The sequence below is a fragment of the Leptodactylus fuscus genome, chromosome 3 (assembly GCF_031893055.1).
Source record: "Leptodactylus fuscus isolate aLepFus1 chromosome 3, aLepFus1.hap2, whole genome shotgun sequence".
In the NCBI taxonomy this organism is placed as follows: Eukaryota; Metazoa; Chordata; class Amphibia; order Anura; family Leptodactylidae; genus Leptodactylus; species Leptodactylus fuscus.
Genome location: NC_134267.1, coordinates 234,587,247 through 234,611,675, shown reverse-complemented (window position 1 = coordinate 234,611,675; position 24,429 = coordinate 234,587,247). Strand labels below are relative to the sequence as shown.

Genomic DNA, 24,429 nt, shown 5'->3' with positions numbered 1-24,429 from the left:
TATATTCTTGTACATAGGAGCAGTATTATAGTAGTTATATTCTTGTACATAGGGTGTAGAATTATAGTAGTTATATTCTTGTACATAGGTGGCAGTATTATGGTAGTTATATTCTTGTACATAGGAGTAGTATTATAGTAGTTATATTCTTGTACATAGGAGTAGTATTATAGTAGTTATATTCTTGTACATAGGAGGTAGTATTATAGTAGTTATATTCTTGTACATAGGAGCAGTATTATAGCAGTTATATTCTTGTACATAGGAGTAGCATTATAGTAGTTATATTCTTGTACATAGGGGCAGTATTATAGTAGTTATATTCTTGTACATAGGAGTAGTATTATAGTAGTTATATTCTTGTACATAGGAGTAGTATTATAGTAGTTATATTCTTGTACATAGGAGGTAGTATTATAGTAGTTATATTCTTGTACATAGGAGCAGTATTATAGCAGTTATATTCTTGTACATAGGAGGTAGTATTATAGTAGTTATATTCTTGTACATAGGAGCAGTATTATAGTAGCTATATTCTTGTACATAGGAGCAGTATTATAGTAGTTATATTCTTGTACATAGGAGGTAGTATTATAGTAGTTATATTCTTGTACGTAGCAGTAGTATTATAGTAGTTATATTCTTGTACATAGGAGTAGTATTATAGTAGTTATATTCTTGTACATAGGAGTAGTATTATAGTAGTTATATTCTTGTACATAGGAGGTAGTAATATAGTAGTTATATTCTTGTACATAGGAGGTAGTAATATAGTAGTTATATTCTTGTACATAGGAGCAGTATTATAGTAGTTATATTCTTGTACATAGGAGGTAGTATTATAGTAGTTATATTCTTGTACATAGGAGTAGTATTATAGTAGTTATATTCTTGTACATAAGAGTAGTATTATAGTAGTTATATTCTTGTACATAGGAGGTAGTATTATAGTAGTTATATTCTTGCACATAGGAGCAGTATTATAGCAGTTATATTCTTGTACATAGGAGCAGTATTATAGTAGTTATATTCTTGTACATAGTAGTATTATAGTAGTTATATTCTTGTACATAGGAGTAGTATTATAGTAGTTATATTCTTGTACATAGGAGCAGTATTATAGTAGTTATATTCTTGTACATAGGAGTAGTATTATAGTAGTTATATTCTTGTACATAGGAGCAGTATTATAGTAGTTATATTCTTGTACATAGGAGGTAGTATTATAGTAGTTATATTCTTGTACATAGGACTAGTATTATAGTAGTTATATTCTTGTACATAGGAGTAGTATTATAGTAGTTATATTCTTGTACATAGGAGCAGTATTATAGTAGTTATATTCTTGTACATAGGAGCAGTATTATAGTAGTTATATTCTTGTACATAGGAGTAGTATTATAGTAGTTATATTCTTGTACATAGGAGGTAGTATTATAGTAGTTATATTCTTGTACATAGGAGGTAGTATTATAGTAGTTATATTCTTGTACATAGGGGTAGTATTATAGTAGTTATATTCTTGTACATAGGAGTAGTATTATAGTAGTTATATTCTTGTACATAGGAGCAGTATTATAGTAGTTATATTCTTGTACATAGGAGGTAGTATTATAGTAGTTATATTCTTGTACATAGGAGCAGTATTATAGCAGTTATATTCTTGTACATAGGAGCAGTATTATAGTAGTTATATTCTTGTACATAGGAGCAGTATTATAGTAGTTATATTCTTGTACATAGGAACAGTATTATAATAATTATATTCTTGTACATAGGAGTAGTATTATAGTAGTTATATTCTTGTACATAGTAGTATTATAGTAGTTATATTCTTGTACATAGGAGTAGTATTATAGTAGTTATATTCTTGTACATAGGAGTAGTATTATAGTAGTTATATTCTTGTACATAGGAGCAGTATTATAGTAGTTATATTCTTGTACATAGGGGGCAGTATTATAGTAGTTATATTCTTGTACATAGGAGTAGTATTATAGTAGTTATATTCTTGTACATAGGGGGCAGTATTATAGTAGTTATATTCTTGTACATAGGAGTAGTATTATAGTAGTTATATTCTTGTACATAGAAGTAGTATTATAGTAGTTATATTCTTGTACACAGGAGGTAGTATTATAGTAGTTATATTCTTGTACATAGGAGGTAGTATTATAGTAGTTATATTCTTGTACATAGGGGTAGTATTATAGTAGTTATATTCTTGTACATAGGAGTAGTATTATAGTAGTTATATTCTTGTACATAGGGGTAGTATTATAGTAGTTATATTCTTGTACATAGGAGTAGTATTATAGTAGTTATATTCTTGTACATAGGAGCAGTATTATAGTAGTTATAACCTTGTACATAGGGGCAGTATTATAGTAGTTATATTATTGTACATAGGAGGTAGTATTATAGTAGTTATATTCTTGTACATAGGAGTAGTATTATAGTAGTTATATTCTTGTACATAGGAGGTAGTATTATAGTAGTTATATTCTTGTACATAGGAGGTAGTATTATAGTAGTTATATTCTTGTACATAGGAGCAGTATTATAGTAGTTATAACCTTGTACATAGGGGCAGTATTATAGTAGTTATATTCTTGTACATAGGAGTAGTATTATAGTAGTTATATTCTTGTACATAGGAGCAGTATTATAGTAGTTATATTCTTGTACATAGGAGGTAGTATTATAGTAGTTATATTCTTGTACATAGGAGGTAGTATTATAGTAGTTATATTCTTGTACATATGAGTAGTATTATAGTCTTATAGTCTATAGTTATATTCTTGTACATAAGTGACAGATATAGTATATTTGTGTACACAGGATACAGCACATATTACACTGTAATATACAGATTACATGCTGTGATAGACTTGACTGACATTTCTTTACCACTTATGTAAATCTCGCCGTTGCTGGAATAGCCCTTTAATTAAATCCTTAATAAAATAGAATATGACACATGAATATCAGACTGTCTTGTAGAATATATAATGTGGATAAATACATCCATACCATTAATTTAGGATCCGTCACTGTTAATTCTGATAATGTAAGATGTCAGTCGTGGGGGATGGGCAGCGCGCGGCGATGCTTCAGGCTGGCGTTAAATGCTTCTTCTACGTTCAGCCATACTGATACGACTCCTTCAAGGAATCGAGCATCTGTATATCTCTCCTTAAGGAAACCATACATTAGCTCAGCATCTGTCTTCCCAGCAGGCAGGATATCACTATGGAGACTGGCGGTGTAATACATAGAGATTTATAATGGATTGTTGGGATGATTTACCGCAATACTGACAAATGTCACCGCCATCCTAAATATTGCTACAACGCATCCGATTGTGAGGATGAAACGATCGCAGATTTACTGCGGCGCCTCTGATCGCCGGGATATTGTATTGATGTGTATTATATTCTCTCTGTTCGTAGAAACCTTCAAGTGGCGCCGCAAGAAATAAAAGGAAAAACGGAAATATTTGCGTCGCTCGGAATCACAATATTTGGATTCACTTTTTATTTTTTTTCCTTTAAGGAACAGAAACATCAATAAGATGCTAGAAGAATTCCAAGGATGTATTAAAACCGTCTTCGTAAAAGGGTTGTCGCCATCTTCATAGACAAGTGGTTCCCAAACTATAGTACCCAATCCCCAGGGGGCGCACCTGAGGTCGCCGGGGTTATATGTGGCCACTGAATCTCCTCTCCTCCACCAAGGATATAGTGTATGGACACGAGCGCCTTACCGTAGAAGTGTATGAGCGCCTCCATCGGTATTGATGGCGAGGTTCATTGTAGCCGCAGGTACTCAGTGGGGTCATTACTCACAGCTCCGATCCTCTCTGTCCTGGGCGCCCAGTGATGATGTCACAGCAGCCCCCGGAGCAGAGAGGCGAGTATTTAATGAAGATGGCCACTGACTCCTTAAACATCCCTGGGTGTGGAGACCAATATACTACTGGCAGAGCCACGGACAGGGTCAATATACTACATTTGGGGGGCCATTATACTACCCATGGGGGCACTGCGGGGGCCATTCTACTGAGTGTGAGGGCACTGATGGGGCCATTATAATACCTGTGAGGGCACTGAGGGGCCATTAGACTACATGTTGCGACCATTATATTACATGTGGGGGCCATTATACTACCCATGGGGGCACTGAGGGGTCATTCTACTGAGTGTGAGGGCAATGAGGGGGCCATTATACTATCTACTAGGGCAATGAGGGGCCATTATACCTCCTACTAGGGCAGTGAGGGGGCCATTATACTACCTGCTAAGGCAATGAGAGGGCCATTATACCACCTGCTAGGGCACTGATGGAGCCATTATACTACCTGCTAGGGCAATGAGGGGGCCATTATACTACCTGCTAGGGCAATGAGGGGGCCATTATACTACCTGCTAGGGCAATGAGGGGGACATTATACTACCTGCTAGGGCAATGGGGGACCATTATACTACCTGCTAGGGCAATGAGGGAGACATTATACTACCTGCTATGGCAATGAGGGGGCCATTATACTACATGTGAGGGCACTGAGGGGCCATTAGACATGTTGCGACCATTCTATTACATGTGGGGGCCATTATACTACCGATGGGGGCGCTGAGGGGCCATTCTACTAAGTGTGAGGGCACTGATGGGGCCATTATGCTACCTGCTAGGGCAATGAGGGGGCCATTATACTACCTGCTAGGGCACTGATAGGGCCATTATACTACCCATGGGGAACTGAGGGGCCATTCTACTGAGTGTGAGGGCACTGATGTGACCATTATAATATCTGTGAAGACTGAGCGGACCATTAGACTCCATGTTGAAACCATTATATTACATATGGGGGCACTGAAGGGGCCATTCTACTACTTGTGAGGTTATTCAGGTGGCCATTATACTACCTGCGGGGGGTACTGAGGGGCCATTACATAACTGATGACAGAGGTCCCAAAGCCTTATTTTGTTCACAATCACTACTTTTGAGAATTTTTTCTCACTAGGGGGTACTTTACTTAAAAATGTTGTCATAAACCATATCAGGGAATTTGGGTTAAGGGGGTATTCTGGGTGACTTACTGATCTGCAGGGGTCTGACTACTGGGATGAATGGAGCAGATGTTCTACCCCTTTAATAGTGTGGGTCCTCTGCTCGGTCCTCATCTCTTGGCCAGATTGGTGCGGTGTTATAGAGAGTGTCTCTCACTCAGGACGACCGGCGTTATACATACAACTCATTTATAGGTTTGGACACTGTGTAATGTCTCATTTCCCCTGTGGGGGCGCTGCAGGGAAACAGAACACTTACTGCCAGGTTCCCCCTTAGATCACAGCTGACCATTGGGATCTCCGTAACATGTAGTCCTCTCCTCGGGTCCCTTCCACCACCATGAATGGTGACCTTACCCATCACATCTGATAATCCCAAACTTGGCCCTGGACGGATTTCATTACATCTGGATGACATTAGAGCAGACATAATACAGTACACAGCGTATCGGGCTGATTGGCACAGAACGGTGAATCTTAATTAAATTCCTTCCGCAGATTAAGGTTTCTTAGGAAATTACAAGGTGTGGATTTAACCAAAGTGTCTAAACAGGCCTCTAAGTCTTTGTATACAGGGATATACACGGATACTGAGTATCATGTGTACACTTTATGTCTACAGTGATATCTGACGTCAATACAAGTTACATGTTCCTGTATAATACCGCCATACAGTGCACAAGCAATCCCTGTATACTGTATATGCATTGATAATGTGATAACGCTGAATTAGAGAGAGAAGAAAAGTAGATATAAAAGCAGCAGCCCCATCTATCAAAGGCTCATGCCCCTACATCTGATGGGTATTGCGCCATATAATACCGCCATACATCTCTCTATTCCGTATATATAATATTTGATAATGCTGGATTAGAGGGGTGTGCACAGAGAAGATGAATATAAAACCAGCAGCCCCCATTGATCAAAGGCTCAAGTTACTACGCCTGGTCAGTATTCTACATTTTCGCTATATTATACCGCCTTATGGTGTTTCAATAATCCTTCTATACCGTATACGCATAGAAGATTTGGAAATGCTGGATTTGAAGGCAAAGAAAAATATAAAAGTCCTCTTCTATTAGTGGTTCATGTCACTACGTATGGTTGGTGCTTAACCATATAATAATACCGCCATACAGTGCCATACTAGCCAGTCTACATATATATATATAAAAGGAGGGGGGGTGCTGCTATGAACCCAATAGTGGGCTGCTTCCGTCTACATGATCCCCATAGCTTCCACCAGAGCTGAACCTGCAGGTGTAACTTTAAGCTCTGTGACCCCAAAATTTGTATTGGGACCCCCACTCACCATGGGGATCCCAATACACTTGAAGGGAATGTTTCTCTAATACTGAGGCCCTTAGAACCCAGGACACCCCCTTAGGCCACTGACTGCCCCCGCAGTCCATTACCCACGAAACGTACGTGCCCATATAAGCACCCATAAAAGAGAGCTCAGTCTGCACAATGCCAGGCAGCTGCTGTATAGATGTAAAGCCAGAAGTATTGAGATCCCTCTGTAGAGTATGGCGGTGTAAAGGACGCGTTTGACTCCGCATTGACACCCAATGGCCCTGGAATGAACTGTTTAACTCATTCTTAGGTGAAGTTCAGGGGTTCACTTACTTTTGTCCGTGCAGTGTATTGTATTATCCGCCGCCTTAAATATTGTACGGGCTCGGATGTCAAGGCGGCGAAGGGGTTTCGGAGGAAGAAAGGAAGAATAAGCAGGATGTTCATCAACTGTCCTCATGTTCTTTTATGTGAGGCTGAGACGTATTTATACAGGAGGAGAGACAACTGCGGAGGAAACGAAGCGCAGCTCCGGAGCTCGGCGACTACACAACAAAGCCATTGTTCATCCCGGGACTGGAGGTTTATTCTGTCACCGTCGTACAATACACGCTCATTACCGCATTTCCATTGTTCTTCTTTCATTCCGAAGAGGTGGCACTGACAGCTACAGATGTAGCCGAGCCGAAGGCGGCACTTAAAGGGAATGTTTCAGCAGAAGATGACATTTATTCACAACATTTTTGGCATTTTGTATAATTTTCCCAAATTTTTGTTTTTTTTTTCGAAAAAAAAAATTGCAGTTTTCACACTGGCAGCTAGAGCAAAAACAATAAGAATTCATTAAGACCGGCGTCTGTCTCAATCTATTGCCAGTTGGGGTCACCCTTTAAAGGGAGTGTCACTGGAACCCTGCTTATCAGCCAGATAGATAGGTTAGGGTCACCTGACTCCTACACTGTTTTCCTTTCGTGAATCGCTGCCTCCGTTCCCGAGATATCGCAATTTGTCAATAGCTTGGAGCAATGAGGGCGTTACCATTGCTCCAAAGAGTTAATTTGCATATTGACAAGGATGGCAATTTCTCAACAATCCATCACTATATGATTCAGGTGACCGTAACCTATCTATCTGTGGGGCTGGATTCTTGGGGACAAACTCCTTCTTGGGTGCCAGAAGGAGAAATCTGTTCCAGCTAGCGGCAGACATAGATTATTCAGATATTCACGCTCCGCCCACTTTTGAAAAGGAGGCGTGAGTGATGTAAAAAGAGTAAAAAAAATACCGTAGAACAAAAATTGTGATGAAAATGCTTGCTAAATCTTCCACTATAGGTTTAGTGAAGCTCACTCGTCGGCTTTACTGTATAGACTGAGACAAGTAAGCAGAGTCGTTTCACTACAACGTGACAGTGAACCACCGGGGGGCAGCAGAGAGATACAAGAAAAGCTTACAGAGAACTAGCAGAACTGTGAATACAGCTCTAGAGAGCACAAAAGTTTCTCAAACTCAGTACTAGGGTTGAGTCGATCTTGAGATTTCAGGATCGATTTTAAAATCCGATTTCCGATCCTGATCGTGAAATTTGCTCGATCACCGATCGGGATCTGATCTTTCCCAATCGCTCAACCCCAGTCAATGCTTCTCTATGGGAAAAGTCAGTTTTAGGGTTGAGATTTCAAAATCTAATCATTTTCCAGCCGATCTCGATCGTGAAATTTGCTCGATCACCGATCGGGATCTGATCTTTTCCGATCCCGATCGCTCAACCCTACTCGGTACGTAACGTAAATTTGTAATATTAGTAACGGAAGTGTGGGTAATGCAGTATCTTAAAGGAAAAGCAGAAAATGGATACCCAGTGTTTTTTTTTTGTTTTTTTTTTGGGGGGGGTGGAATCCATCTTGGAACATCAACAATCCCAAATGTGTTCCGATCTACTGGCATCAATGCACGATCACTCTCCATTGGAACCAATAGGATTTCCCAAAAAGCTAACCCAACAATGGTGATATCCCTTTAAGACTCTGACGTCGTCCTTAGTCTACAGACACTTTGAGAACATTTTTCCACCCCGAGCCCGAGTCTTCCTTGATCCCGGGGTTCTTCCCTCTGTATATAATACCGTCTCAGGCTGTAATTTTCCCCGGAGAACGCGCGTTCGCTGCTTTTGAACCTCTAAGAGTGTGAGAGATAATGTGCGCTTATCAGGGAAATCTATACGGAGGATTAACCTGCGCTCGGCTTCAGACGCCCGGAATTATCTAGATACATGGAAGTCTTTTATCATCATGGCAGGCTGCGTGCCCTCTGCGGTACATCATCCTGCCAATCTCACCGCCGTCCTCAGCTCCGCAAACCCAAAACCACAATCTCTTTATCTTTATATCAAAGTTCTTCAGATGTTTGATGGAAATCTCTTTGTTTTACTTTGTACTGACCTTCATGTCGTTCTCCAGTCACTTCCAAAGCTGCATTGACAAGTTTGCGTCACTGTAGAGAAGCTCTTGCCATCCCTGTGGGGCTTCTATATAGATCTTCCACAATGCAATGGAGCAGGACCTGCTCTATGGGAAGGTCCAGAATACAGAGGGTGTCTGGGCAATCCCATGATCGCTGCATGGCCTGATCTTCTCATCCCTGGTGACCATCTTTAATACTTCCAGCTATACATTTCCACTGCAGTGGCCACTACTGGAGGAATGTGGAATTACATGTCGGATAGTTAAGCTTTCTCGATGATGGCCCCAAGGGTTCCACGTTGGCACATGATTGGAACCAACACTCCATCCTCCAGGTTCCTCCTTCCATAATATGATACTTAAAGGGGTTGTTCATTATTTTTTCTGGAGGCCGGGAAGGTGCAAATAAAAACAAAAATCCGAACTCACCTGTACCTGATGATCAGACTAATGTTCAGTCCAGAAGCCCCCAGCCTGTTCTGGTGGAAGTCCTCGCCACACATGACTGCTGAGACCAGTCAGCAGCCTAAAGAAAGAAACGGGGACAGTACAAGTGACTTATGTGGGTGACGTCCCGGGTCCATTCCATGGGGGACACAGGAGTGTCGGGGACAGGTGAGTATTAGGGTTGACCCTCGAGTCCATCATCAAGAGTCTGCCGGATCAAGAAAACTAATCTTAACTCCCTGGACAACCCCATTAAACATCCGACATGTAATTCTACGTTTCTCCACTAGTGGCCACTGCAGTGGAAATGTATAGCTAGAAAGATAATAGAAGATCACCAGGGGTTAGAAGATCAGTGATCACGGGATTGCCAAGGTGACTTCCATTAACTCCCCAAAGAACCCCTTTAAATGAATGACAGTCCATGTAATGGATAAACAGACTGGGTCCTCCACAGAGAAGGATTTCCTCTAGGGGGCCCCCTATGTGACATCCAGATGCCATAATAAGGTTGAGAAAACCCATATAAAATATCATAGATTTGTTGCCATTTGAAAACTAAAATTGGAGGTGCTGCCCCCAGTGGTGAACAGTGGTACTGCATGTCACCAATAAATTATAAAAAAGGATTTTCAGAATGTAAACCCCACTCATGCCATATTGCAATTTTAATCCCCAAATAGAAAATCTAGAACTTTCCATCACAATCTCCCGCAATTTTCATTAGAAATGATAAATCCCCTTTAAGCCCGCGTGGCGAGCAGGATTGCTAAGGGAACATTTTAGAAATAATTGGGTTGTATGACACTTCCGAAAACTGAGAAGAATGGAAAAAGAGAGGAGACTGGTGGGAAGACTCCGGACGGCAAACATTTGTATTAATGCAGAGAGAAGGTTCCGTGTCCTACAGGGAATTAATTAAGGATGCGGCTCTGACCTTGGGAACGGCTCGGAGCAGTTTTTACACATCTCATCGTATAATCTTCCTGAAATTGCTTTCTCTTAAATACCACAAGCGGGAACGTTCACTTTAATCTACGGCGGCGGAAAGTTCTATTAGCATGAAGACATTTCATGCTGATAAATAAGTAAATACAGAGGATTATGGGGGGCGGGGGTGATAAATAGTGGTAAACTGATGGGGGCTACACAGAGTGTATAGAGCACCATATCATATGGGAGGGTGTACTGCACGGATATACACCTTGTGGGAAAAAGTAAGTGCCCCCTTTAATATGCCTTAACTTTGGTTGTTGCAGTGCCTCAGTAAAAGGGACATCCAGAGTGCCTCCATATTAGTATCACACCATCTACAGTACCAGGGATAGCCACAGTGACCCCATATTAGTACCATACTATCTACAGTGCCTGAGTAACAGGGCTTAGCCATGGTGCCCCCATATTAGTATCACACCATCTATAGTACCTCAGTAACAGGGATAGCCACAGTGCCCCATATTAGTATCAGACCATCTACAGTACCTCAGTAACAGGTATAGGCAGAGTTCCCCCATATTAGTATCACACCATCTACAGTACCAGGGATAGCCACAGTGACCCCATATTAGTACCATACTATCTATAGTGCCTGAGTAACAAGGCTTAGCCATGGTGCCCTCATATTAGTATCATACCATCTATAGTACCTCAGTAACAGGGATAGCCACAGTGTCCCCATATTAGTATCAGACCATCTACAGTACCTCAGTAAAAGGTATCGGCAGAGTGACCCCATATTAGTATCACACCATCTATAGTACCTGAGTAACAGGTATAGGCAGAGTGACCCCATATTAGTATCACACCATCTATAGTACCTCAGTAACAGGCATAGTCATGGTGCCCCATATTAGTATCACACCATCTATAGTACCTCAGTAACAGGTATAGTCATGGTGCCCCATATTAGTATCACACCATCTATAGTATCTCAGTAACAGGGATAGCCACGGTGCCCCCATATTAGTATCACACCATCTATAGTACCTCAGTAACAGGGATAGCCACAGTGCCCCCATATTAGTATCACACCATCTATAGTACCTCAGTAACAGGGATAGCCACAGTGCCCCCATATTAGTATCACACCATCTATAGTACCTCAGTAACAGGGATAGCCACAGTGCCCCCATATTAGTATCACACCATCTACAGTACCTCAGTAACAGGGATAGCCACAGTGGCCCTATATTAGTATCACACCATCTACAGTACCTCAATAACAGGGATAGCCATGGTGCCATGGTGCTATGTAGTATCACACCAGAATCCACAGTGCCTCAGCACATATTGGTGTCACACCATTAACCCATATTGTCTCAGTAACATGAATATCCATGATGACCCCGTATTACTATCACACCAGTAATCACAGTACCACAGTAACAGCCGTAGCCACAGTGCCCCCATTTTAGTGCCACAGTAACAGGGATAGCCATGGGATCCCATAACAGACGCCAGCACCTTGTCTCAGCAACTTCATGATGGAGCTGGTCCATTCTTCCATACAAATCCAGGAGGATCTGCTCTGCTACTGAACCTGATGGACTTTTCTCTACTTACACCCCATGTAGCTCAGGAGGGGTGGGATAGTGATAGAAGACCCAGGAGTATAACTCTCATTATCTTCTCATTCTTAGCTCTAGTGGTGTGCGAGACTATAATGTAGGATCCTGACACCTCCTAATTCAGCCCCATCTATCACATGACCCTGAAGCTACTGTACACGGGGGAGCTTGTATCTCTATGCACATAGATACTGAGAGGGCCTAGAGGATATCATATAGTAATACCCCTCCCCACACATCACCGAGGGTTAGATTATAGGATTCAGGCTGCAGTGTATTATAGGACCACCGATCTATACGGAGACCTCGAAGATCAACACATGACGTAAATCTCTACAATACATTATCAGGAATTCGTATAGAGAATAAGGAATAAAATCCATATCACTATATACAAGAAGATATACAATGTATACCAGCTGTACATATATATCTATATACAGGAGATACCCAGGTTATACCGGCATGGTCCATATCACTATATACAAGAAGATATATAACGTATACCAGCTGTACGTATATAATTATATACAGTAAATCTTTCCTTGTTAGGCTAGGTCGTAGGAGGGTGCGGTGCCCACAAGCGATTACCTCGGTAGTGAATCAGGGCCGCACTTGATGATTTTGATTTCATGCTTTATGAGAACTTCTCCTACTTATAACTTGCTTTTACATTTTCTGTTCTGATGGATTTGCTGTGTAACCCTGTGTAATTCAAGATTTGACCAAGAAGGTAAGTGCTATATCTTATGTACCTGTATACCATCAGCAGAATATGTCCGTATAAAGGGATATAGTGACATAACACTTGTACAAGTGAAGGGAGAGACTGGCACATGTTTGACTTGGTAAGATGGTCGGATACTGGACTGTACCTGGCTCTTTCTGGTGCCCCTGGTAGTGGTGAGTAACCAGAGTAATTGGGGGGCTAGAGCTAGCCTACTTTTACGACAAAGACTAATTCCTCTCTTAGTAATCGAGTGTCAGGCAGCAGCCATTACTAATAAATAGTAATAAAATAAAAAACCCACATATACATTAAAAAATATTATACTGAAATAAAACACTCCTGCATGACCCTTGTTGACCAGTTGGAACAGGAAAGTTGAGTATCACTGACTGTTATGTGCACTGCACCTCACCTGGGTCTTCACTCATTATAAATTTTAATAGAGGTTCATGGGGAGCATGACATACTGATGGATGGACAGAGGAAACAAGGAGACAGTATCACATAGGATAGGATTAGATACACAGCTCAGTATACAGTATCACACAGGGTAGGATTAGATACACAGCTCAGTATACAGTATCACACAGGATAGGATTAGATACACAGCTCAGTATACAGTATCACATGGGATAGGATTAGATACACAGCTCAGTATACAGTATCACACAGGATAGGATTAGATACACAGCTCAGTATACAGTATCACACAGGGTAGGATTAGATACACAGCTCAGTATACAGTATCACACAGGATAGGATTAGATACACAGCTCAGTATACAGTATCACATGGGATAGGATTAGATACACAGCTCAGTATACAGTATCACACAGGATAGGATTAGATACACAGCTCAGTATACAGTATCACACAGGATAGGATTAGATACACAGCTCAGTATACAGTATCACACAGGATAGGATTAGATACACAGCTCAGTATACAGTATCACATAGGATAGGATTAGATACACAGCTCAGTATACAGTATCACACAGGGTAGGATTAGATACACAGCTCAGTATACAGTATCACACAGGATAGGATTAGATACACGGCTCAGTATACAGTATCACACAGGATAGGATTAGATACACAGCTCAGTATACAGTATCACACAGGATAGGATTAGATACACAGCTCAGTATACAATATCACACAGGATAGGATTAGATACACAGCTCAGTATACAGTATCACACAGGATAGGATTAGATACACAGCTCAGTATACAGTATCACACAGGGTAGGATTAGATACACAGCTCAGCAGACAGTATCACACAGGATAGGATTAGATACACAGCTCAGTATACAGTATCACACAGGATAGGATTAGATACACAGCTCAGCAGACAGTATCACACAGGATAGGATTAGATACACAGCTCAGCAGACAGTATCACACAGGATAGGATTAGATACACAGCTCAGTATACAGTATCACACAGGATAGGATTAGATACACAGCTCAGTATACAGTATCACACAGGATAGGATTAGATACACAGCTCAGTATACAGTATCACACAGGATAGGATTAGATACACAGCTCAGTATACAGTATCACACAGGATAGGATTAGATACACAGCTCAGTATACAGTATCACACAGGATAGGATTAGATACACAGCTCAGTATACAGTATCACACAGGGTAGGATTAGATACACAGCTCAGCAGACAGGATCACACAGGATAGGATTAGATACACAGCTCAGTATACTGTATCACACAGGATAGGATTAGATACACAGCTCAGTATACAGTATCACACAGGATAGGATTAGATACACAGCTCAGTATACAGTATCACACAGGATAGGATTAGATACACAGCTCAGTATACAGTATCACACAGGACAGGATTAGATACACCGCTCAGCAGACAGTATCACACAGGATAGGAGTAGATACACAGCTCAGTATACAGTATCACACGGGATAGGATTAGATACACAGCTCAGCAGTCAGTATCACACAGGATAGGATTAGATACACAGCTCAGTAGATGGTACCACACATGATAAGCTTAGATGCGCTGAATGGCACATCATTGTTGGATATCCACCATTACCAGCAGTATTGCACATATCATATAGGCAGCTGCACAGGGCTCCTGTATACTGGGACACCGGCCACCACCTCAAACTCTTCTTTGGTATAGACATTTGTTACAATTTATTTTATGTGACATCTTTTTAGGGCTCGGAGCTCAGATTTACGTATACAGAGCTTTTAACCCCCTGCTGTTCATCTCATAGAATCGATGCATCAAATACTACCACTAGGTGGCGCACACTTCACAAGGATTTCTGTGCAATAGTGTATCAGTAATCTGCAGGTGCCATATTGGTATCATTTAAAGGAACTTTCTTCCCCTCACTATGACATTCCGGACATCCCCTTTAAGTTTCTGAAGCCCAGAGCTCTGGCAGCTCCTTGGCACGGCGTCTGGATAAGAATATATTCACCTCTTGCAGAGTGGACGAGTGCTGCTTCTCCTCCAGACGGAAGGCCTCCTTGCATTGCAGAGTGACGGTCAGAATGACCCCCAAGGACCCCAGGTGAAGTCTGGCTGCCTGGAAGATATCGGGGTTCACCGACTCCGAGCACTCCAAGATCTCGCCTGACGCCGTCATCATAGTCAGCGCCACAACCTGCGTGAAATAAAGGGTAGAACAGAAGTTAATGACTGCTTCCAATTTGTAGCTCTACTGTGCCCAACATGTAAAAGAAAAACACGTCTAAAAAATTGGCGTCACATTCCCGTCCACCATAAATCCGCGGTAAAATTTGACGCAGAATCTGCACCGTGTAACACCTTGGATTTGCTCCACATTTTACTCCAGTGGTCTCTTAGCTGCCCAATATCTCACCTGTGTAGCCAGTATGCCATGATTGATGCCCGTATTGTGGGTCCCCGTCCCGATAAATCCACCCGCCGCAACATCAGATATGGCACCGATGCTGTAGAACACAACACAGATGTTATAGGATACGTTTTCCAAGATGACGGGTCTAAGAGTGATGGATTTGTCCAGCATAACATAATTGGAAGACTATATCATCAGTCTGTGATTTCAGATCAATACCCCATTGGTACGACCTAGAGATGAAGGAACAACACTGAAATCTCTGGGCAGTACCAAAGGGGTCGGGACCCTCTATGGAGTCTTTCGTTTTACAAATCAGAGGAGATCATAACCTCATCCAATAAAATCTTCTTAAGAAGCTAGGATCTATTAGATTATTTTGACTGAAGTTTCCCTTTAAAGACGAACTTTCACTACGTCCACCAACTCTACATCCCTGAAAAGGCGCCGCTCCACTGATTCCAGCACAGTTGGAATTTTTTCTCTAGCCCCTACCGTTCCCGAGCAATAGGCTCTCTACTATCAGGTGGGCGGTCTCAGACTACCTGCTCCAGCTCAGGACCGCCCCCTCACAGTAGAGAGCCCAACTGGCACATTTGGTGCTGAAAGTAATAACACTGATTGCTCAGGAATGGTGAGCACTAGAGAAAAAATTCCAACTTCGCTGGAATCAGTAAAGCAGCGCCTACTGAAGGATGCAGAGAATTAGAGATGGTGAAAGATCCCTTTAAGCTCCATTTTTGTAAAAGCATTATACAGAAGGAATATGCTGATAGGTCTCAGCTTGCAGAATCCTTAATCTCTCCACAACCTCTGCGGGTTCAGTGTCTGTACAGACCATGAGACGAGACGTACTGCATTCTGGTGCTAGTAGTGAAGATCTCAGTCTTAGAAAGTGGGCACCACCTAAATTTTAAATGCAGCTTTGGATGTGATTGGAGTAATAGATTTGATGATCAGTAAGTAAATGGGACCTACAGGTCCTAGCATGCTCCGATAGCCTACTTTTCTGGAACAGGATGGATTTATCCTCTAAAACTTATACAGAGGTCAACCGAAACTTTTTAACATTTTTTTAAGTACAAAATCCAAATTTACAAAGTGATTTTTTTTTTTTTTTTTTAAACTCGCCAATTTGATATGCAAATGGTGACATATGAAAGCCTGCCGGGCGTGGATCACAGGACCACATCAATATCCCCTCATCTAAATACTGCGACACCGCGTCACCTCCCAGCAGAAGACAAATACCGTCCTCAGGTGCGGGAAGCGACCTTCATGGCGCCACGTGGATTCATCAAATGTCAGCACCAATTACTGTCTCCTGTGACTAAAGCAGCTGGACCCCCCCCCCCCCCCCCCGGGACCATGGGGTGACAGGGCCAAACACATAAAGAGGGCTAACGGGAAATGGTGTCCTGAAATACTCTGTGCTGCTGGGGACCTTACTATTTACAATACCCTGTCTGTAAGCTTCCACTGGATCGGCACATTTTTGTACTGAAATACTCTGTACCGCTGGGAATTCTGCATGTTCTATAGGTTAGCTTTCAATCTACAAGATAAACACAATCCTCTCCTGAAATACTCTGTGCTGCTGAGAGACTTGGCTCTATCCACTAAATAAATATCAGTCTGAGACCTCTCACAAAATCAGCACGAGACCCTCCTAAAATACTCTGTGCTGCTGGGGACCTTACTATTTACAATACCCTGTCTGTAAGCTTCCACTGAATCAGCACTTTTATCCTGAAATACTCTGTACTGCTGACGTCCCTGCTTCTTCCACTATGTAACACTATGTATGTAGATCACTGCAATACTGTGCTAAAATCCTCTGTGCTGCTGTGGACCCTTCTCATTCCAGAATTAGAAAGTCTTCCAGGAACAGCGCCACACCTCACTAGGGGTAATGTCTGGTATTGCAGCTCTGAAGTTCATGGGACTGAGCTGCAATACCCCGTACAGACTGTAGTCAGGAGTGGCGCCGATTCACCCTTGTTTTGTAATTCCGGACTTAATTCTGGCGCCCTCTACTGTCATCTGTAAAACCAGCGCAAAGTACAAGTGCACCGATCCCTGGTGACACATAAAGCTACCTGTAATCACATGGTAGTCACCCAGACAGGAAGTCAGGTGGTCGCAGGGCAACCGGAACTCACATCCTGCAAAATACACACAAAGATCTGCTGCTTCCTCCCTGTTCACACCTGCACCTAGATTTCTAGCAGATTCCACCACAACAATAAGAAAGTGACATATCAGCGACCCCGGCCTATTCCCGATCACGGCTGTCATTCGACATGGCAAACAAATGTAGCCCTAGCGGCACGTCTGAGCCCCAGACAGAGAGGATCTCGCAGATCTCTGCCCTCGGCTGCGGTTATGTCGCCGGCCGGGTCCGTGTTAATCATTCACTTTGATCTTCCTCTATTATGTCGCCATGTTGTGTTACGGCGTTATACGGATTTCCAGGAAAGGCGAGCGCCATGACACGTATCTCATTGTAACTGCTCCTGAAAGTGACAGACGATCAATGGGAAGAAGCCGGAGACATGACAACACAATCCCAGCCGTCCCAAAGCGGAGATAGAAAGTGACAGCGAGCGCTGACAGCTGCCCACAAGAAGAGGACACGTCAGTGACATCACCACATACCGTATCTAATGTCGCCTCACTGTATCTCAGCTTCATCTAAAGCCGCCCATCACTGCGAACACACCTATAGAAGAAATACCTACAGAATAGGTCACCAGCAGTCCTATGTAACACCACAGATAACACAGTGATAACTCTCTGAGTACAGGTAATGTAGTAGATGTCACCGGCAGTCCTATGTAACACCACAGATAACACAGTGATAACTCTCTGAGTACAGGTAATGTAGTAGATGTCACCGGCAGTCCTATGTAACACCACAGATAACACAGTGATAACTCTCTATATACAGGTAATGTAGTAGATGTCACCGGCAGTCCTATGTAACACCACAGATAACACAGTGATAACTCTCTGAGTACAGGTAATGTAGTAGATGTCACCGGCAGTCCTATGTAACACCACAGATAACACAGTGATAACTCTCTATATACAGGTAATGTAGTAGATGTCACCGGCAGTCCTATGTAACACAGATAACACAGTGATAACTCTCTATATACAGGTAATGTAGTAGATGTCACCGGCAGTCCTATGTAACACCACAGATAACACAGTGATAACTCTCTATATACAGGTAATGTAGTAGATGTCACCGGCAGTCCTATGTAACACACAGATAACACAGTGATAACTCTCTATATACAGGTAATGTAATAGATGTCACCGGCAGTCCTATGTAACACCACAGATAACACAGTGATAACTCTCTATATACAGGTAATGTAGTAGATGTCACCGGCAGTCCTATGTAACACCACAGATAACACAGTGATAACTCTCTATATACAGGTAATGTAGTAGATGTCACCGGCAGTCCTATGTAACACCACAGATAACACAGTGACAACTCTCTTATTACAGGTAATGTAGTAGATGTCACCGGCAGTCCTATGTAACACCACAGATAACACAGTGACAACTCTCTATATACAGGTAATGTAGTAGATGTCACCGGCAGTCCTATGTAACACCACAGATAACACAGTGATAACTCTCTATATACAGGTAATGTAGTAGATGTCACCGGCAGTCCTATGTAACACCACAGATAACACAGTGATAACTCTCTGAGTACAGGTAATGTAGTAGATGTCACTGGCAGTCCTATGTAACACCACAGATAACACAGTGATAACTCTCTGAGTACAGGTAATGTAGTAGATGTCACCGGCAGTCCTATGTAACACCACAGATAACACAGAGATAACTCTCTATATACAGGTAATGTAGTAGATGTCACCGGCAGTCCTATGTAACACCACAGATAACACAGTGATAACTCTTATACAGGTAATGTAGTAGATGTCACCGGCAGTCCTATGTAACACCACAGATAACACAGTGATAACTCTCTATATACAGGTAATGTAGTAGATGTCACCGGCAGTCCTATGTAACACCACAGATAACACAGTGATAACTCTCTGAGTACAGGTAATGTAGTAGATGTCACCGGCAGTCCTATGTAACACCACAGATAACACAGTGATAACTCTCTATATACAGGTAATGTAGTAGATGTCACCGGCAGTCCTATGTAACACCACAGATAACACAGTGATAACTCTCTATATACAGGTAATGTAGTAGATGTCACCGGCAGTCCTATGTAACACCACAGATAACACAGTGATAACTCTCTGAGTACAGATAATGTAGTAGATGTCACCGGCAGTCCTATGTAACACCACAGATAACACAGTGATAACTCTATATATACAGGTAATGTAGTAGATGTCACCGGCAGTCCTATGTAACACCACAGATAACACAGTGATAACTCTCTGAGTACAGGTAATGTAGTAGATGTCACCGGCAGTCCTATGTAACACCACAGATAACACAGTGATAACTCTTTGAGTACAGGTAATGTAGTAGATGTTGCCGGCAGTCCTATGTAACACCACAGATAACACAGTGATAACTCTCTATATACAGGTAATGTAGTAGATGTCACCGGCAGTCCTATGTAACACCACAGATAACACAGTGATAACTCTCTATATACAGGTAATGTAGTAGATGTCACCGGCAGTCCTATGTAACACCACAGATAACACAGTGATAACTCACTATATACAGGTAATGTAGTAGATGTCACCGGCAGTCCTATGTAACACACAGATAACACAGTGATAACTCTCTATATACAGGTAATGTAGTAGATGTCACCGGCAGTCCTATGTAACACCACAGATAACACAGTGATAACTCTCTATATACAGGTAATGTAGTAGATGTCACCGGCAGTCCTATGTAACACCACAGATAACACAGTGATAACTCTCTGAGTACAGGGAATGTAGTAGATGTCACCGGCAGTCCTATGTAACACCACAGATAATACAGTGATAACTCTCTATATACAGGTAATGTAGTAGATGTCACCGGCAGTCCTATGTAACACCACAGATAACACAGTGATAACTCTCTATATACAGGTAATGTAATAGATGTCACCGGCAGTCCTATGTAACACCACAGATAACACAGTGATAACTCTCTATATACAGGTAATGTAGTAGATGTCACCGGCAGTCCTATGTAACACCACAGATAACACAGTGATAACTCTCTATATACAGGTAATGTAGTAGATGTCACCGGCAGTCCTATGTAACACCACAGATAACACAGTGATAACTCTCTATATACAGGTAATGTAGTAGATGTCACCGGCAGTCCTATGTAACACACAGATAACACAGTGATAACTCTCTATATACTGGTAATGTAGTAGATGTCACTGGCAGTCCTATGTAACACCACAGATAACACAGTGATAACTCTCTATATACAGGTAATGTAGTAGATGTCACCGGCAGTCCTATGTAACACCACAGATAACACAGTGATAACTCTATATACAGGTAATGTAGTAGATGTCACCGGCAGTCCTATGTAACACCACAGATAACACAGTGATAACTCTCTATATACAGGTAATGTAGTAGATGTCACCGGCAGTCCTATGTAACACCACAGATAACACAGTGATAACTCTCTGAGTACAGGTAATGTAGTAGATGTCACCGGCAGTCCTATGTAACACCACAGATAACACAGTGATAACTCTCTATATACAGGTAATGTAGTAGATGTCACCGGCAGTCCTATGTAACACCACAGATAACACAGTGATAACTCTCTATATACAGGTAATGTAGTAGATGTCACCGGCAGTCCTATGTAACACCACAGATAACACAGTGATAACTCTCTGAGTACAGGGAATGTAGTAGATGTCACCGGCAGTCCTATGTAACACCACAGATAACACAGTGATATCTCTCTATATACAGGTAATGTAGTAGATGTCACCGGCAGTCCTATGTAACACCACAGATAACACAGCGATAACTCTCTATATACAGGTAATGTAGTAGATGTCACTGGCAGTCCTATGTAACACCACAGATAACACAGTGATAACTCTCTGAGTACAGGTAATGTAGTAGATGTCACCGGCAGTCCTATGTAACACCACAGATAACACAGTAATAACTCTCTATATACAGGTAATGTAGTAGATGTCACCGGCAGTCCTATGTAACACCACAGATAACACAGTGATAACTCTCTATATACAGGTAATGTAGTAGATGTCACCGGCAGTCCTATGTAACACCACAGATAACACAGTGATAACTCTCTGAGTACAGGTAATGTAGTAGATGTCACCGGCAGTCCTATGTAACACCACAGATAACACAGTGATAACTCTCTATATACAGGTAATGTAGTAGATGTCACCGGCAGTCCTATGTAACACCACAGATAACACAGAGATAACTCTCTGAGTACAGGTAATGTAGTAGATGTCACCGGCAGTCCTATGTAACACCACAGATAACACAGTGATAACTCTCTGAGTACAGGTAATGTAGTAGATGTCACCGGCAGTCCTATGTAACACCACAGATAACACAGTGATAACTCTCTGTATACAGGTAATGTAGTAGATGTCACCGGCAGTCCTATGTAACACCACAGATAATACAGAGATAACTCTCTATATACAGGTAATGTAGTAGATGTCACCGGCAGTCCTATGTAACACCACAGATAACACAGTGATAACTCTCTGAGTACAGGTAATGTAGTAGATGTCACCGGCAGTCCTATGTAACACCACAGATAACACAGTGATAACTCTATATATACAGGTAATGTAGTAGATGTCACCGGCAGTCCTATGTAACACCACAGATAACACAGTGATAACTCTCTATATACAGGTAATGTAGTAGATGTCACCGGCAGTCCTATGTAACACCACAGATAACACAGTGATAACTCTCTGAGTACAGGTAATGTAGTAGATGTCACCGGCAGTCCTATGTAACACCACAGATAACACAGTGATAACTCTCTGAGTACAGGTAATGTAGTAGATGTCACCGGCAGTCCTATGTAACACCACAGATAACACAGTGATAACTCTCTGAGTACAGGTAATGTAGTAGATGTCACCGGCAGTCCTATGTAACACCACAGATAACACAGTGATAACTCTCTATATACAGGTAATGTAGTAGATGTCACCGGCAGTCCTATGTAACACCACAGATAACACAGTGATAACTCTCTATATACAGGTAATGTAGTAGATGTCACCGGCAGTCCTATGTAACACCACAGATAACACAGTGATAACTCTCTATATACAGGTAATGTAGTAGATGTCACCGGCAGTCCTATGTAACACCACAGATAACACAGAGATAACTCTCTGAGTACAGGTAATGTAGTAGATGTCACCGGCAGTCCTATGTAACACCACAGATAACACAGTGATAACTCTCTATATACAGGTAATGTAGTAGATGTCACCTGCAGTCCTATGTAACACCACAGATAACACAGTGATAACTCTCTATATACAGGTAATGTAGTAGATGTCACCGGCAGTCCTATGTAACACCACAGATAACACAGTGATAACTCTCTATATACAGGTAATGTAGTAGATGTCACCGGCAGTCCTATGTAACACCACAGATAACACAGTGATAACTCTCTGGTACAGGGAATGTAGTAGATGTCACCGGCAGTCCTATGTAACACCACAGATAACACAGTGATATCTCTCTATATACAGGTAATGTAGTAGATGTCACCGGCAGTCCTATGTAACACCACAGATAACACAGTGATAACTCTCTGAGTACAGGTAATGTAGTAGATGTCACCGGCAGTCCTATGTAACACCACAGATAACACAGTGATAACTCTCTATATACAGGTAATGTAGTAGATGTCACCGGCAGTCCTATGTAACACCACAGATAACACAGAGATAACTCTCTGAGTACAGGTAATGTAGTAGATGTCACCGGCAGTCCTATGTAACACCACAGATAACACAGAGATAACTCTCTGAGTACAGGTAATGTAGTAGATGTCACCGGCAGTCCTATGTAACACCACAGATAACACAGTGATAACTCTCTGAGTACAGGTAATGTAGTAGATGTCACCGGCAGTCCTATGTAACACCACAGATAACACAGTGATAACTCTCTATATACAGGTAATGTAGTAGATGTCACCGGCAGTCCTATGTAACACCACAGATAACACAGTGATAACTCTCTATATACAGGTAATGTAGTAGATGTCACCGGCAGTCCTATGTAACACCACAGATAATACAGAGATAACTCTCTATATACAGGTAATGTAGTAGATGTCACCGGCAGTCCTATGTAACACCACAGATAATACAGAGATAACTCTCTATATACAGGTAATGTAGTAGATGTCACCGGCAGTCCTATGTAACACCGCAGATAACACAGTGATAACTCTCTATATACAGGTAATGTAGTAGATGTCACCGGCAGTCCTATGTAACACCGCAGATAACACAGTGATAACTCTCTATATACAGGTAATGTAGTAGATGTCACCGGCAGTCCTATGTAACACCACAGATAACACAGTGATAACTCTCTATATACAGGTAATGTAGTAGATGTCACCGGCAGTCCTATGTAACACCACAGATAACACAGTGATAACTCTCTATATACAGGTAATGTAGTAGATGTCACCGGCAGTCCTATGTAACACCACAGATAACACAGTGACAACTCTCTATATACAGGTAATGTAGTAGATGTCACCGGCAGTCCTATGTAACACCACAGATAACACAGTGATAACTCTCTGAGTACAGGTAATGTAGTAGATGTCACCGGCAGTCCTATGTAACACCACAGATAACACAGTGATAACTCTCTGAGTACAGGTAATGTAGTAGATGTCACCGGCAGTCCTATGTAACACCACAGATAACACAGTGATAACTCTCTATA

At 41.8% G+C, this 24,429-nt stretch overlaps 1 protein-coding gene across 1 annotated transcript in view; it reads right to left on the bottom strand.

The window, feature by feature from the left end:
* Positions 1–24,429, bottom strand: part of LOC142198607 (L-gulonolactone oxidase-like) — a 93,035-nt gene that overhangs the window by 28,376 nt on the left and 40,230 nt on the right. The window contains exons 5-6 of the mRNA XM_075269635.1: positions 15,452–15,542; positions 15,047–15,232 (exon numbers count right to left, since the gene is read on the bottom strand). Coding sequence (XP_075125736.1) covers positions 15,047–15,232; positions 15,452–15,542 — 277 coding nt within the window. The remainder of the gene's footprint in view (positions 1–15,046; positions 15,233–15,451; positions 15,543–24,429) is intronic.